The sequence below is a fragment of the Oryctolagus cuniculus genome, chromosome 7 (assembly GCF_964237555.1).
Source record: "Oryctolagus cuniculus chromosome 7, mOryCun1.1, whole genome shotgun sequence".
In the NCBI taxonomy this organism is placed as follows: Eukaryota; Metazoa; Chordata; class Mammalia; order Lagomorpha; family Leporidae; genus Oryctolagus; species Oryctolagus cuniculus.
The window spans coordinates 132347900-132364712 of NC_091438.1; the positions used below are offsets into that span (position 1 = coordinate 132347900).

The following is a 16813-nucleotide window of genomic DNA, read 5'->3' on the forward strand; positions in this document are numbered from 1 at the left end:
TGCTGTGGCCCGGGAGTGCAGTGGAGGATGGCCCAAGTGCTTGGGTCCTGCACCCGCATGGGAGACCTGGACAAGCTCCTGGCTTCGGATCGGCGCAGCACGCCGGCCACAGTGGCCATTTGAGGGGGTGAACCAATGGAAGGAAGACTTTTCTCTCTGTCTCTTTCTCTAACTCTGCCTGTCCAAAAAAAAAAAAAAAAAAAAAAAAAAAAAAAAAAAAGTGATACATGCCACTTTCAAAAGGAGTCTTTTAAGAGCAAATAGAGGTTCTTGCGCGGAGGAGCATGCAGCCATGGTGCCCAGTCGGAATGGCATGATCCTGAAGCCGCACTTCCACAAGGACTGGCAGCGACGCATGGCCACCTGGTTTAACCAGCCGGTGCGCAAGATCCACAGGCGCAAGGCCCGGCAAGCACGAGCCCGCCGCATCGCCCCGCGGCCCACAAGAAGGTGGCGCGGACCATCGGCATCTCCGGAGACCCGCGGCGGCGGAACAAGTCCACCGAGTCCCTGCAGGCCAACGTGCAGCGGCTGAAGGAGTACCGCTCCAAGCTGGTCCTCTTCCCGCGGAAGCCCTCGACCCCCAAGAAAGGTGACAGCTTGGCTGAAGAACTGAAGTTGGCCACCCAGCTGACAGGACCAATCATGCCCATCCGGAACGTCTTCAAGAAGGAGAAAGCCAGAGTTATTACAGAGGAGGAGAAGAACTTCAAGGCTTTCGCCAGTCTCCACATGGCCCGCGCCAATGCCCGCCTCTTTGGCATCCGGGCAAAAAGAGCCAAGGAAGCTGCAGAACAGGACGTTGAAAAGAAAAAATAAGGCCTCGTTGGGGACTTACACAATAAATCCACAGTCTGCCCGGTAAAAAAAAAAAAAAAAAAAAAAAAAAAAAGCAAATAGACTACTTTCTCTGCCCCAGAGATTGTAACGTTCAGTGTGACAGTCTGCCTCTAAAATGCCCCTCCGTGATACCTTCCTTCTGTATTTAAGCCCTTGTGTAATCTCCCCTTGAGCGTGGACTGAACGTAATGACTCACTTAAAAAAAAAGTTTATTTATTTATTTATTTGAAAGAGCTAGAGAGGGAGAGACAGAGATCTTCCTTCCACTGGTTCACCCCTGCACCCTCCAAATGGCTGCAGTCTCCAGAGCTGGGCCAGTCCAAAGCCTGGATCCAGGAGCTTCATCCAGGTCTCCCACATGGGTGCAGGGGTCCAAGCACTTAGGCCATTCTCTGTTGCTCTCCCAGGCCACTGGCAGGGAGCGGGGTCAGAAGTGGAGCAGCCGGGACCAAAACTGGTACCCATATGGGATGGTGAGGACAAAACCCATCAAAAGACCTGATTTGCAGTCTTTTATCCTGTCTGGCTTGCTCAAGATAAAACAAAAAGTGCCATCAGAAGAGTGACATACCTAACTTGCTTTACAGTAAACCGGGAGCTACTCAGAAGGAATCGCCACTTCCTTGCTATTCTCATGGTAAGACTGGAAGCTTCCAAGGAGTGGGCCAAAGCTTTCTTATCCCATTAGAATGAAATCTCAACCTATTACATGCACAAAACTCAACACTGCCTCTCTGCTCCAGTCACTTTGGACTCCTTGGTGATACTCAACAGGCCAGGCTCTTTCCTTAGGAGGTGAATAAAAGGCATGGAGTGCTGGGCCCACCTCTTGCTCGCCCCTGCGCCTCTTGGCATGGGCGACTGCCTCTGGTGCCTGCTCGCCTGCGTGGCCCAGGCTGCTCTCCTGTCCACGTGTTCTCTTTCCTTTGCAGCCTCTGGTCTACTCCCTGGATAAGCCTGGTATGCAACTTCCTGTATAAGTTTCTAAACGTTTTATAAGGCCTCACTCTCTAAATCAATGCTAAACCATACCACATTGTCTGTTTCATTTACAAATAGTCAATGTTTAGAATTCTTATCTAAATAGATGGCAAAGACCCTTGATATATTAATATTAAAATAATCATTTTAAAATAAAGGTATACCGGCCGGCGCCATGGCTCACTTGGTTCATCCTCTGCCTGCGGCGCTGACATCCGATATGGGCGCCGGGTTCTAGTCCTAGTTGCTCTTCTTCCAGTCCAGCTCTCTGCTGTGGCCCAGGAGGGTGGTGGAGGATGGCCCCGGTGCTTGGACCCCTGCACCCACGTGAGAAACCAGAAGGGGGCGCCTGGCTCCTGGCTTCAGGTCGGCGCAGTGCAGGCTGTCACGGCCATTTGGGGAATGAACCAACGGAAGGAAGACCTTTCTCTCACTGTCTATAACTCTACCTGTCAAAATAAATAAATAAATATATAAAAATAAAAATAAAGGTATACCATTTCACTATTACTGCTGAGGGCAGAAGCAGGAAAAGAGCTAGGAAGGGAAGAATAAATGTTAAATAAAGCAAAATGACAACTACCAGGAGGAGAGAAAAGGCAGTCGAACTTGAAAGAAGCTCCCTCGGGGCCAGCGCTGTGGTGTAGCGGGATAAGGCCCTGGTCTGAGGCGCTGGCATCCCATATGGGCACTGGGTTCTAGTCCCGGCTGCTCCTCTTCTGATCCAGCTCTCTGCTATGGCCTGGGACAGCAGTGGAGTGCCCCTGCACCCACGTGGGAGACCCAGAAGGAAGCTTCTGGCTCCTGGCTTCATCTGGGAAGTGAACCAGCAGATAAAAGACCTACCTCTGTCTCTACCTCTCTCTGTAACTCTGTCTTTCAAATAAATAAAATAAATCTTACAAAAAAAAAAAAGTGAAGCTCCCTGCATTTGTAATTATTTATATTTACTCTTTTGTTGTTGACAAAGTGATTTAGTATGATCACCTAAATTTAATGTTGACAAAGTGATTTCTTAAGTTTAATGAGCACAAAATCTTAGGATGAAAAGACACAAGACTTAACTTGGATCTTTAAAGTCTGATTTTCAGAAAAATCACTTAAATTTTTACTCATCATCATCCTGTAAAAATGGCTGAGTGATGACAACTGCAACTTGCATTTTATACACTGAATCTAAAAATGTATGCTTGAAGGAGAGAAAAACTTGATTTTGTGAATTTAGGTTCAAGTTCAGTGTTATACCTAAGCTCCACAACCACTGAACAAGGAGCTTGAAGACTTAACATTGTCAAGCAGTACCTGGAATACAGAAGTGTCACTGAAATCATTGTTGGTTCAAGACTTTGAAGTTTATTTAAAGTTGCATAACGTCAAATTATAAAAGTTGCCAAGGAGCTCAAGGAAGCAGAAAAGCCCTTTTTGAATAGCTTGACATACTTTCATTAGTCAAATGGAAATTTCCCACTAAGCCTGAATATATACTTCTGAATTAACTTTTACTTATTTGAAAGACAGAGTTACAGAGCAGGGTGGTGGGGGGAGAGAATGGATCTCCCACCTTCTGGTTCACTCCCCAAATAGCTGCAACAACTGGGGCTGGGCCAGGCTAAAGAAAGGAGCCTGGATTTCCATTGTCTCCCATGTGAGTGGCAGGGTCCCAAGCACATCTTCTGCTGCTTTCCCAGAGACATCAGCAGGGAGCTGGACTGGAAGTGGAACGACTAGGACTCAAACTGCCCATATGGGATGCTAGTATCAAAGGCAGCAGCCCAACCCACTATACCACAACGCCAGTCCCTGAATTAACTTCTAAAGTCAAAGAATAATAATTGACCATCTTCCAGAGGTCTCTGCAAAACGCCACAAATAATTTTTCTAAACTAAATGTAGGACCACCTGTTACACAGTGCTGGATGTAGGCTTACTCTTACATATGTAGCTATCCCAGTGAAATGGGAGGTTATGTAACAGTTTACCTGAGGACATACTTCCTTTCCTGTACTATACGTTTAGAGGAATGGAGAACACAGCTGCTTGCTTTCTTTCAAGATTTATTTATTTGAAAGGCAGAGTTGGAGAGGGACGGAGGGAGAGTGGGAAACAGTGAGTGAGCGCATCACTCCATTGGTTTATGCCCCAAATGGCTGCAATGGCTGGGGTTGAGCAAAGCCAAAAGCAGAAGCGAGCTTATTCCAGGTTTCCAACAAGGGTGGCAGGGACCCAAACACTTGGCCCATCTTCTGCTGCTTTCCCAGTTGTATTAGCAGGAAGCTACATTGGAAGTGGAGCAGACAGGACTAGAACCAGCACCCAAAGGGATATTGGCATTGCAGGTGGCAGCTTAATCCCGTATGCCCCATCTTTCTTTAATGTCATATTAATCAGGATTAGTGCAAGCATACCTAAACACACATACTCATATTCTCTCTTCTTTCTCTGTCTTTGGAGCTTTGTACAGGGAAGAAAACACATTACAATGATCTAAGATGGGCAGAGGCATAAGACTACATAATTGTCCCTGACTTCGTTAAAAGGATGGTTAAGGGGCCAGAACTGCAGCATGGTGGGTAAAGCTGCCACCTCCAGGGCCGGCATCCCATATGGGCGCCAGTTCAAGTCCCTGCTCCTCTTCCGATCCAGCTCTCTGCTACGGCCTGGGAAAGCAGTAGAAGATGGCCCAAGTGCTTGGGCCCCTGCACCCATGTGGGAGACATGGAAGCTACTGGCTCCTGATTGGCCCAGCTCTGGCTGTTGCGGCTATTTGGGGAGTGAACCAGCAGATGGAAGACACTTCCTTCCCTCCCTCCCTTTCTCTCTGCCCCTGCCTCTCTGTAACTCTGCCTTATAAACCATATTCTTTCACTTACAGCTGACAATTACCCAAATGATGATTCCTAGGACTTGAACAGATAATTAAGGAATTTACCAGGTATACTTTTGAAAAATTTCATTTCTTTATTGTGGTAAAATATACATAGGTTTTGCTATTTCAGCCATTTTAAGTGTACAGTTTGCTGGAACTACACACTCATAATATTGTGCCACCATCACCATGACAGATATAATTTTGTATAAAGTACATAGGATGTATTTCAATCTGTGGTTATACAAAATTCTTAAGCAATGCAGATATTTCTATATTTGTATAAAGACTATTACTCAGAACACATTCTCCTATATGTAACTATTGTCAACATGAAGCCTCATTATTCATTTTGTCACAACTTCCTAAGCCTTATATGCATAGTAAAACTATTTATAACTCAAAAATTTGTCATCTTCTCAATAAAATCAGTATCACAGAATATGAATTTCAGAACGCTCTTTTCCACGTTTGTCCAGTTGATAGTGTTTTCCTCGTGATGAATTCTTTGCTGCTAAAAAGGCTACTTTTGCATCATCCCACCTTCCACTGTCTCATGACTCCCTGGAGGGAGAATGACATGTGTCCTCTGAGGAGGACTTCTCACGATGTTACATGTATTCTGCTGCTCTGCTAGATGAGTTAAGTAATGTTGCAAGAGATGGGACTTCCTGTTGAAGGCTTTGTCACATTTAGTGCATCCATAGGGTTTCTCGTCCAAATGAGTTCTCTGGCGCATGGGAAACACAGAGGAGTCAGCATGAGCTTTGCTGCGTTTGCGGTATCGGTATGGTTTCTCTCCTGCATGAATTCTACAATGTTTATAAAGGGATGAACAATACTTGAAGGTTTTCCCACACTGCTTACACTCAAACAAGTTCTCGAGTGTGTGAGATTTTATATGCTGATTAAAGGAGGAATGCCAAGTGAATGTTTTCCCGCACTGACTGCACTTGTAGGGTTTCTCTCCAGTGTGAAGTCGCTGGTGGGCCATGAGTTGGGTTTTCCGCATAAAAGCTTTCCCACAGTCATTGCACACAAACGCTCTCTCTACACCATGTGTTTTTTGATGAGCTACAAGGTATTCCTTATCGTCAAACATCTTCCCACAGTCACTGCATGCAAAGGTTTTGTTTCCCTTTGGATAATTTCTTTCTAGTTTAAAGGGATGAGCCTCCTCTGGGAAGGTTTTCTCATGGTCATCATGTTCACAGATTTCTTTCTTGTATGCTTTTTCCTTATACCTAATGAGATAAAACTTGTTTTTGAAAGCATTCCCACATTCCTCGTATTCACAGGCGCTTTCTCCATTATATTTTTTATTATAACTAAGTAAGTGTAAATTAGAATGCAAACTCTTTCCATTTGATTCATGTTGTTCTCGTCTTGAAGAGATAATGTTTGCACTCAGATTACAATTCTGGTCTCTCTCCTTAGACAGTGTTTTCTCAATGATGAACGTATGTTGATTAAAAAAATTGTCGTTGCTTCCCTCCTGTCTCTCTAACTCACGAAGGAGGCAAACAACTTCTAAAAAGAAGTAAAAGAAAACATTCTCAGTTACTTTTTCCAATATTATGTTATTGAAAGAAATTTTTAAAAGTTTCTGATTTCATGCAACGTGCTTTTTAAAAAAATATTTATTTATTTGAAAGTCACAGTTACAGAGAGAGAGAGAGAGAGTGTGAGAGAGAGACAGAGAAAGAGAGATCTTCCATCTGCTGGTTCACTCTCCAAATGGCTGCAACGGTTGGCACTGGCCCAAGCCAAAGCCATGAGCCAGGAGCCTCCTCTGGGTCTCCCATGTGGGTGCAGGGGCCCAAGCCCTTGGGCCATCCTCCGCTGCCTTCCCAGGTGCATTAGCAGGGAGCTGGATCAGAAGTGGAACAGCCAGGACTTGAACCAGTGTTCTACCCCCACAACGCTGGCCCCCATGCAACATTCTTGTGACTTCTATTCAACACAATACTAGAAGTCCTAGCTAGAGCAATTAGCAAGAAAAAGTAGCATCCAAATTGGAAAAGAAAAAAAAGTATCTTTGTTTACAGATGGCATGATCTTATATGTAGGAGACCCTAAAGACAACATAAAAACACTATTAGAACTAATAAATACATCAAGTTATGAGATATAAAATCAACTGTTTCTATACCCTAATAATAATCAATAAAGGAAATTAATAAAATAATTCCATTTAAAATAGCACCAAAAAGAATAAAATACTTAGGAATTAACCAAGGAGGTAAAAGACTTATACAACAAGGTAGGTGTTTGGACTAATAGTTAAGATGCTACGTGGGACCCCAGTATATCATACTGGAGTGCCTGGGTTCAAGTTCCAGCTCCACAGCCAAGCCCAGATTCCTGCTAACATACTCCCTAGGAGGCAGCAGGTGATGGTTCAAGTAGCTGTATCCCTGCCACAACATGGGAGACATAGACTGAGTTCCCAGCTCCTGGATTTGGCCTTTTGAGAAGCTCCCAGCAAATGGGAACTGTTTCTCAAATAGATAAAAAAATAAACAAATTTTAAGAAAGACTTAAAGACAAAAACTACAAAACATCACGAAATGAAACAAAAAGCAACACAGATAAATGGCAAGACATCCTGATATACTTTCCAAAGATTTCATTATTTTTTATTGTGGTAAAATATACATAGGATTTGCCATTTCAACCATTTTAAGTGTGTAGTTACCCAAAGTGAACTACAGATTCAATGCAATCCCCATCAAAATCCCAACAAGTTTTTGCAGAAATTTAAACATCTAAATCTACATGGAACCACAAAAGAGCCCAGTAAGTCAAACAATCTTATGAAAGAACAAAGACGGACACCTCACACCCACCAACTGCAAAAACACTTGTCTGGTTTTTTTCTCACTCACCTATCTGGCTCCAATATGGATCCTCTCTCTTCACCTTCCATGGCTTTTGCCCTTGCTCCACCTTAAAGATGACCTTTGTTTTAGTAACTGGAAACCCTGTTCATGGGAAAACAACACAAAAATGGGGAGAAAGTGCTAGGCAAAAAAGCCACCTCACAATTTAAGTCTCCTCCTTGAGTCTTAGGGCCTGTCAAGGGCTCTGGAGTGGGCTCCTCCTCTGGGAAGTAGACACAGAAACAGGCTATCTGACCCCAAAGGGGATTAAGGACCTCGGACAGCTTGAATTCAGGGCCAAACTAATGAATGCTTGAGAAGGCTCACAGCATTCCCATGATGCAAAGGAAGCAGTACATTCCAAGTTACCAGGAATGCTGTCCTCACCCAGTGAAATCAGGGTCCTCAAGTTCTCCAGCATCACATCACAATACAGCGTCCTCTGATCGTCAGCAAGCAGCCGCCACTCTTCTGGAGTGAAGTATATCGCCACGTCTTGGAGTGTCACTGCCTGCTGTAACAGCACACTCATCTTCACCCTGTAGTGAACACCACCAGGGAATGTGGAAGCAATTCAGAATGATTCCTCCGATTATGTTCACTGGGCAGAGTTGCAACAAGCTATACGGGATAACTGATAACTACTACGTACTTAACTCAGAATTAAAATCTGAAAAACAAAATCATGGGGCCAGCGCTGTGGCATAGTGGGTCAAGCTACTGCCTGCAGGGCTGGCATCCTATATGGGCGCTGGTTTGACTCCCAGCTGCTCCACTTCCAACCCAGCTCTCTGCTATGGCCTGGGAAGGCAGTGGAAGATGGCCCAAGTCCTTGGGCCCCTGCACCCACGTGGGAGACCCGCAGGAAGTTCCTGGCTCCTGGCTTCGAATTGGCTCAGCTCTGACCATTGTGGCCACTGGGGGAGTGAACCAGCAGATGGAAGACCTCTCAAAACAAAGTAGATGTTAAAAAAATCATATATAAATTGTCCCACTGTATATATGTATGTGTATATTTGTGCATATGAAGGCACTTCAAAATTTTCACTGAAAATGGAATTAAAAGATGACCTTATTTTGGTACAAAAAATTTTTGAAATCCTTACATAGTTTTTTTTTTTTTTTTTTTTAAATAATACACATTTCCCATGAATTTTCTGAAGACCCCTCATATGCACAGATATCAGAACTTTTTGTGCTGGGCAGTCAATGTGGCCCAGCTGCTTGCGCTGCTGGCATCCCATATCAGAGTGGAGGTTCGAATCTCGGCTACTCTGCTTCCAACTGATGCACTGAGGAAGGCAGTGGATGATGGCCCAAGTCCTTGGGCCCCTGCCAACCCCATGAAAGATGCAGATGGAGTTCCTGGCTCCTGGCTTCAGCCTGGCTTGCACTGGCTGCTGCAGTTGTATGCAGAGTAAACCACTGGGTGGACTATCTGTTTCTCCCTCTCTGACATTCTGTTGTTCAAATAAATAAATAAATCTTAAAAATTTTTTGTACCAAAATAACCTTCTCTTTCAATTTTCTATTCACTTTTTGAGGTACCCTCATACATATTCATATACATGAAGAGGGAGAGGAAGGAAGAGGGAGAGACAGAGCAGGGAAGAAAAGAAAAAAGGGAGGGAAAGAGAAAAAAGTGTTACGTTCTCCAAGCATTGCTCTGGCAGCACACATTCTGCTTATAAAAAAGGAACACTCTAAAACTAATCCTAGGATAACTGCTACATGTATAATAAGTTTCCTATATAAACATTCATCAAAATTTTTTCTTTAAAATCCTGTGCCAGGAAAATCTTTATCCATGTATTCTCTCAAACAAGGCCAATAATTTCACCGATTAAGTATTCTTTTTCTAAGACTCACAAGATTACATACAAATTGCATCTCAACATTATAAACTGTGCAGACCCTATGGCCTCTCATATCAATTTTATAACTTTTTATAGTCAATTAAAATATCAATCAATCTATATCTTTCCTGTTTATATTCCTACCTATTAACACTCTCCTAGTACATTTTATGGGGTCTTATGAGTCACTGCAAATTCACTGGAAAACAAAGTGGAACCTGAATGAACAAAGGGATGGATGGTTGAATGGATATCTGCTGTTCATGGAAAATATGGATTTATGAAAACAAGACTCGGGGGGTGCTCCCTGCCTTTCCAACGTAGAAACAAAGATCCATGCCAGCTACAGAAAAGGCTGTTGATAGAAAAACAACCTTTCTGGCCAGCGCCGCGGCTCAATAGGCTAATCCTCCGCCTGCGGCGCTGGCACACCAGGTTCTAGTCCCGGTCGGGGCGCCGGATTCTGTCCCGGTTGTTCCTCTTCCCATCCAGCTCTCTGCTGTGGCCTGGGAGGGCAGTGGAGGATGGCCCAAGTCCTTGGGTTCTGCACCCACATGGGATACCAGGAGAAGTACCTGGCTCCTGGCTTCGGATCAGTGCGGTGCGCCGGCCGCAGCGGCCATTGGGGGGTGAACCATCGGAAAAGAAAGACCTTTCTCTCTGTCTCTCTCTCTCACTGTCCACTCTGCCTGTCAAAAAAAAAAAGGGGGGGGGGGATTCTGATATCAATTATCAATGGACACCTGTACACTCTTGGGTAGAGTCATACATTTCTGCCCAATCGATCTGTTACAATTTATTGTCAATTTCTGATTTAGTGATTTCTTTTTTCCCAGAAATTTACCCTAAAGAAATAAAAATCAATACAAAATTTGAAAGCCTGAGCACTAGCGCTGTCATTATGACATAGCGGATAAAGCTGCTGCCTGCGACATCAGAGTCCCAGAGGAGCACCAGTTTGAGTACTGGCTGCTCCATTTCCAATCCAGCTTCCTGCTAATGCACCTGGGAAAGCAGCCCAAGTCCTTGGACCCCTGTACCCACATGGGAGACCTGGAAGAAACTCCTGGCTCATGGCTTTGGTCTGGCCCAGCCCTTGCCATTTCGGCCTTTTGAGACTAAACCAGGGGATGGACAATCTCTGTCTCTCCCTCTCTAACTGTGCATCTTCAAATAAATATAAGTAAACCTTAAAAAAAAAAAAAAAAAAAAAAGCCTGCACACTGGCGCCAGAGAATCTAGATGCAAATTCTGTTACTCCTCTTCCTAGTGGTATGACCTTGAAGAAGCCACCTAACCGCTCTAGCTCAGTTTTCTTACCTGCAAAATGGTGGTGACAATAGCAGGATGCCTAGCATGGGGTTTCTAGGAGGACTGCATAGTTAATACTTGTAAAGCATCCAAAACATATGGCACATGGCAAGCAGTCAATAAAACTGTTATTATTTTTAAAAAAGGGAGAGATAAAAAGTATTTTCAGACCTTTGCTTATAGTTTGAAAATAGACAATAGCCTAAACAAGTGCTGATCTAAAAAATCATGATTATTCAGAGGACAGAATGCTAAGTAGCACTTAAAAATGAGGCTGAAGGAGCAGCTGTTGGAACTGCAAGTAAGATGCCACTTGGGATGCTGGTGTCCATATTCAATTTGAGATTTTACAATCTGGAAGAGCTGATTAATCTAAAACTGAATTTAAAAAGATGCTGTAGAAAGACACGAAAAGCGGTTCCACTTATTTTTAATTTTATTTTTTAAAATATTTATTTATTGGGTTGGCACCACAGCTCACTAGGATAATCCTCCGCCTGCGGCACTGGCACCCCAGGTTCTAGTCCCAGTCGGGGCGCCGGATTCTGTCCCGGTTGCTCCTCTTCCCGTCCAGCTCTCTGCTGTGGCCAGGGAGTGCAGTGGAGGATGGCCCAAGTGCTTGGGCCCTGAACCCGCTTGGGAGACCAGGAGAAGCACCTGGCTCCTGGCTTCAGATCAGTGCAGTGCGCTGGCCACAGCGGCCATTGGAGGGTGAACCAATGGTAAAGGAAGACCTTTTTGTCTCTCTCTTTCACTGTCCACTCTACCTGTCAAATATATATATATATTTATTTATTTATGACAGGGAATGAGGGAGGCTCAGAGAAAATGATCTTCCATCCACTGGTTCACTTCCCAAATGGTTGCAACAGTGGGGGCTAGGTGAGGGTAAAGCTAGGAGCCTGGAACTCCAACCAAGTCTACCTCACACGGGGCAGGGGTTCAGCAGCTGGGCCATCTTCCCCTGCTTTTCCAGGCACATCCTTGGCAGGGAGCTTGATCGGAAGCAGAGCCGCCAGGACCTGCACTCTGACATGAGATGCTGGTGCTACATGCAGTGGCTTAACCTGCCGTGCCACGCGCTGCCGGCCACTCCACTTACATTAGTAAGCGAAAAAAGTACCTTTAAGGTACTTTTGACACAGTTCTGGTGAATTGCATGTCAAAATGTAAATAAAGATTGGAACTACAGGATTGCATGAAACTCTAAAATTGTATTCTTCCACGTCTTTGTACTTTCTAAATGGTTTATTCTGGGGCCAGCGTTGAGGCCTAGCCGGTTAAGCAGCCACTAGCAGCGCTGGCACCACATAGGGCTGCTGGTTTGAGTCCTGGCTGCTTCACTTCTTATCCAGCTCCCCGCTAATGCACCTGGGAAAGCAGTAGAAGATGGCCCAAGTGCTTGGGAGAACAGGCGTGGGAGAACAGGAAGAAGCTCCTGGCTCCTGGCTCTGGCTTGGCCCAGCCCTGACAGTTGCAGCCTTTTGGGGAGTGAACCAGCAAATGGAATATCTCTCTCTGTAACTCCGCCTTTGAAATAAATAAATTAATTAAATTGTTTATCTTATGTTACTTTTTCATCTCAAGGACATGTACAACATATTATATATGCATTACAATGCGTGCACTTTGCAAAGGACAATGAATACCTGTATTTTCCAAATACTTTCCAAGACACTACCTGTCTTTTGAAACAAAGGTCTACAAGGCCCTACACCACCTTGGGCTGACTTTTCTGATCTCATCTACTCCAGTCTTTCAATCCTCTTACTGCTTACTCTAATGAGCCACATGTTCCTCGACAACATCAAGCTGGATTACGCAGGACTTCTGCACATCCCTTTCACATGGGCTGTTCTTCCAAAGGACATAACCAGAGTCTGCAAGGCTTCCTCTGAATTCCACAGAGCTCAGTTTGCACTTCACTTACCAGTAAGACTGCTGACTGCCTCATACAGAAAGCCTCCCTCACTGTCACCTGACTCTGGATATCCTTATTCTAGCTTTAGCTCTCCCCATTGCACTCATCACCAAAGAGATTATGCATCTATTTACTTAGGTTCTTCAATTAACTAGAGAGGAGAGAGAAAGTGACAGCTCCTATCCACTGGTTCACTCCCCAAATGCCCTTATCAGCCAGGGCTGGGCCAGACTGACGCTGACAGCCAGAAACTTCATCCAGGTCTCCAAAAGGAGTGGCAGCGACCCAAGGACTCGAGCCATCAACACTGCTCCCAAGGTCTACATCAGCAGGAAGCTGGAACTAGTAGTAACGCTGGCACTCAAGCCCAGTCACTTGGACACCGGGTGCAGGTGTCTCAAGCAGCACCCTATCTGCGATGCCAAACACCTGCCCTATTTAGTTTTTCCCTCGCCCCATGAAAACAGGGACTTTGGTTTGTTCACTGTGGCACACCAAGTATCAGAACAGTGTATACTCAAAACAAACACTCAGCATACATTGGCTGGATGGATTACTGGATGAAACTCGTGTTGATCCTCTCCCTATTAGATATTTTCAAAAGAAACTTACTGAACAACTTTAGCTCAACTGAACAATGATGCAGGAAAAAGAATGATGTAGGAATTGAAGACTGGATTTCAGGTCTGACATATCTTCTAATAAACTGTGAGAATCTAGATATTCAATTACCATCTCAGGACTAGTTTTATTACTCTTTATGGCCGCTGGTTCAAGTCCCGGCTGCTCCACTTCCAATCCAGCTCTGTGCTATGGCCTAGGAAAGCAGCAGCAGATGGGCCAAGTCCTTGGGCCCCTGCACTTGTGTGGGAGACCCAGAGGAAGCTCCTGGCACCTGGCTTCAGATCGACACAGCTCTGGCCATTGCGGCCATCTGGGGAGTGAACCAGCAGATGGAAGACCTCTGTCTCTGCCTCTCTGTAACTCTGCCTTTCAAATGAACAAGTAAATCTTTAGGAAAAAAAAAAAAAGTGTCCCACATAAGAGCACCTGAATTTTATTCCCAGCTCCAGTTCCTGACTCCAACTTCCTGTCAATGCAGACACTGGGAGGTAGCAGGTGACTGCTCAGGTAGCTGAATTCCTGCCACCCATGTGGGAGACCTGGATGGAGTTCCCAGAACCCATCTTTGGTTTGGCCCAGCCCCAGGTGTAGTGGGCATTTAGAGCAGTGTTGATGGCTCGAGTCCTTGGGTCGCTGCCACTCCTTTTGGAGACCTGGATGAAGTTTCTGGCTGTCAGCGTCAGTCTGGCCCAGCCCTGGCTGATAAGGGCATTTGGGGAGTGAACCAGTGGATAGGAGCTATCACTTTCTCTCTCCTCTCTAGTTAATTGAAGAACCTAAGTAAATAGTAGATGGGAGCTGTCACTTTCTCCTCTCTCAAATTAATTAATTTAAAAAATTAAAAAGAAACAAAAATGATAAAAGCAGAACTACAAGACTCCTAAAAGTCCTTCTAGCACTGTGACTCTGTAAAAAACACCTGCATCTAGGTAAGGGGTGAGAAGTTATCAGTATACCCCCAGAGGCCATGTGTCACAACTGAAACAGCCTAGGGTCACTTGATCTTTTTTTTTTTTTTTTTTTTTTTTTTTTTTTTTTTTGACAGGCAGAGTGGACAGTGAGAGAGACAGAGAGAAAGGTCTTCCTTTTGCCGTTGGTTCACCCTCCAATGGCCGCCGTGGCCAGCGCGCTGCGGCCGGCACACCGCGCTGATCCGATGGCAGGAGCCAGGTGCTTCTCCTGGTCTCCCATGGGGTGCAGGGCCCAAGCACTTGGGCCATCCTCCACTGCACTCCCTGGCCACAGCAGAGAGCTGGCCTGGAAGAGAGGCAACCGGGACAGAATCCGGCGCCCCGACCGGGACTAGAACCTGGTGTGCCGGCGCCGCAAGGTGGAGGATTAGCCCAGGGTCACTTGATCTTAAAAGAACTAACAGGGAATGAAGGGTATGCACTGGTTTTAATGTGTTTGTGACAGCCTACAATCAAGAGAGAAAAGGAGAGTGTGTGTTTTGGAAGGAATTTCGTCTGCAGCAAACCCAGATTCCTCCTTAACTACACCCTCCTTCTCTGATGAGTTCCCTTTCTTCATGGAGCCTAAGCATGCAGGCTCGCACCCCGCATCCTGCTCGAATTCTCCCTTCAAACATCAGGGACAACACTCCCAATGGACCCAGTACTTGATGGCCTCAGTACTTGATGGCCTCAAGGAATAATGCCTTGAGTCAAGCCCTGCTCTCTTTGGATAGAAGACCAGAGCTGACCCCTGTCTCTGCCTTCAAATGGGGTGAAAAGTTCCAGGTCAGGAGCGCCTCTTCCCAGGACTGCAGGACGGCAAAGCAACACTCCTGCAAATGGCCCGGTTCCATTAACTCACGATCAACTATGGCCCTGGGTTGGCGATTTCAGCCAGAGCTGCTGGAACGGGAGACAGGGCAGGAATATGCAAGACACCCGCGTGCTCAAGTGTTCTCAACACAATGATGAAGCTGGGACTGCCTCCTCAGGAAGAATAAAAGCTCTTTATTTTAGTCAGAGTTCTGTGCTAGGACAGAGCGAACTTCCGGGTAAAGCTACCTGCGCTACTTACTGGCTTTGTGAGTTGAAGCAGGTAACTGCCCACCTCTCTAAAAACATGAGCAAACTAGCCTCCCACGGTACGAGAACCAAAGAAACGCCCGCCACGCGCGCTCAACAGTGTCTGGCGCTGCGGGAACCAGGACTCTTCTCCCTGCCTTGCAGGGGTTTACTGCTGTCTGAGAGCCAACAGGCTCCTGGAACGAGACTGGGGACGGCTCACGCGCAGGTATGGGCTCCCTCGGAAGGACACACTTTCTCCAAAGCAGCACAGACTGACTCACCACACTCGAGAGAGACACGAGATCCACACCAGGACGGCAGGAGCCCTGTCCTCACCGGGCTTTCTCGGAGCCAAATACCCCCGCGCATAAGGGTTACCTAAGATTTCACTTCCTTCCCATGAACCACAAGTTGGCCTTTGTTCTTCAGCCGTTCCCCAAGCCCTTCTGAGTCCTCTGCTGCGCAGCGCACTCGCACGTCGAGAAACGCAGGGCTTGCTAGCTACTCCATTGCGCATGTGCGGAAGTGATGCGCCACCACGGTTTCCCAGAGTCCTCCCGGGAATCTACCTGAGACTCCATTTCCCATAAGGCTCTGAGATCTCGTGTCCGGAAGGCACCAGGGGTTTCCTTTTCCTCTACTGACGATTTCTAGTTTAGTTCGGTTTGGGCTCCCCGGGGAGTTCGGATAATATTGAAAGGAAGCGTGGGGCTCACGCCGTGGCGCGGCCGCGTAAAGCCGCGGCTCGCTGCACCGGCATTCCGAAGGACCGTAGGTTCGTGTCCCGGCTGCTCCACTTCCGTTCCAACTCCCTGCTAATGCGCCTGGGAAAGCAGCAGGGGATGGTCCAAGTCCTTGGGTCCCTGCCACCTACATGGGAGACCTGGAAGAAGCTCCTGGCTTCTGGCTTCCAGTCGGTTCAATTCTGGACGTTGGGGCCATTTGAGGGAGTGTACCAGCGAATGAAAGATCTCTCTCTGTAACTCTCACTTTTTCAAATAAATAAATCTTAAAAAAGAAAAAAGGAAACATATACGTAATGTTTACTTATTAAAGTAGGCATGAGAATTTAAAAATTTTTTGTTTACTTTAAAGGCAGAGAGAGATTTTCGCTCTCTCATTCACTAAATGCCCACAATACCCGGGCTGGGCCACGGTGAAGGGGGGAGTAACAGCATCCGTGTCCCCCGCGTGAGTGCAGGGGGTCTAACTACTTGCTCTCCCAGGGTCTGCATTAACAGGAAGCTGGAATTTGAGCAGAGGGGGGAAACTCTAACCCAGGCTCTGCAACATGCCATGCAGGTGTTTCCAAAGACATGTTAACCACAATGTCAAACCTCCTTCCTGCCATGCGATTTAAAAGATACTGGCAAATAGAAAACAGTAACTTAATAAAAGAAACTGCCTTTACCAAATATGAGCTCGTTCATTTTCTTTTTTAAAATAATTAAATTGAGTCGGCGCCGCGGCTCACTAGGCTAATCCTCCACCTAGCGGCGCCGGCACACCAGGT

At 45.9% G+C, this 16813-nt stretch overlaps 1 protein-coding gene and 1 pseudogene across 5 annotated transcripts; one reads left to right on the forward strand and one right to left on the reverse strand.

The window, feature by feature from the left end:
* The first annotated feature begins 277 nt into the window (after positions 1–277).
* Positions 278–902, forward strand: LOC100338326 (large ribosomal subunit protein eL13-like; annotated as a pseudogene).
* A 3855-nt stretch (positions 903–4757) lies between these two features.
* Positions 4758–15861, reverse strand: ZNF684 (zinc finger protein 684). Of its 5 annotated transcripts, none has more exons than XM_051857898.2 (5): positions 15582–15821; positions 10002–10115; positions 7958–8109; positions 7577–7672; positions 4758–6218 (listed from the first exon to the last, which is right to left on the reverse strand). In XM_051857898.2, exons 3-5 carry the CDS (start codon positions 8100–8102, stop codon positions 5212–5214), a joined length of 1248 nt encoding a protein of 415 aa, XP_051713858.1. In that variant the 5' UTR covers positions 8103–8109; positions 10002–10115; positions 15582–15821; the 3' UTR covers positions 4758–5211. The 5 variants fall into 5 exon arrangements, with proteins under 5 accessions (XP_051713858.1, XP_069934794.1, XP_008263718.1 ...); XM_070078693.1 differs by having other exon boundaries at positions 15679–15813; XM_008265496.4 differs by having other exon boundaries at positions 10002–10111; positions 15582–15787.
* Between the last annotated feature and the right edge of the window lie 952 nt (positions 15862–16813).

What these genes read in the sequence shown, in the direction of transcription:
- ZNF684 (XM_051857896.2), bottom strand. Translation starts at nt 15,817, where the DNA reads ATGCGCAATGGAGTAGCTAGCAAGCCCTGCGTTTCTCGACGTGCGAGT. An exon ending in TCGTGTCTCTCTCGAGTGTG is followed by an intron (nt 8,110 to 15,581) that starts GTGAGTCAGTCT and finishes TGTTCACTACAG; the next exon opens with GGTGAAGATGAGTGTGCTGT. An exon ending in TCCATATTGGAGCCAGATAG is followed by an intron (nt 6,219 to 7,576) that starts GTGAGTGAGAAA and finishes ACTTCTTTTTAG; the next exon opens with AAGTTGTTTGCCTCCTTCGT.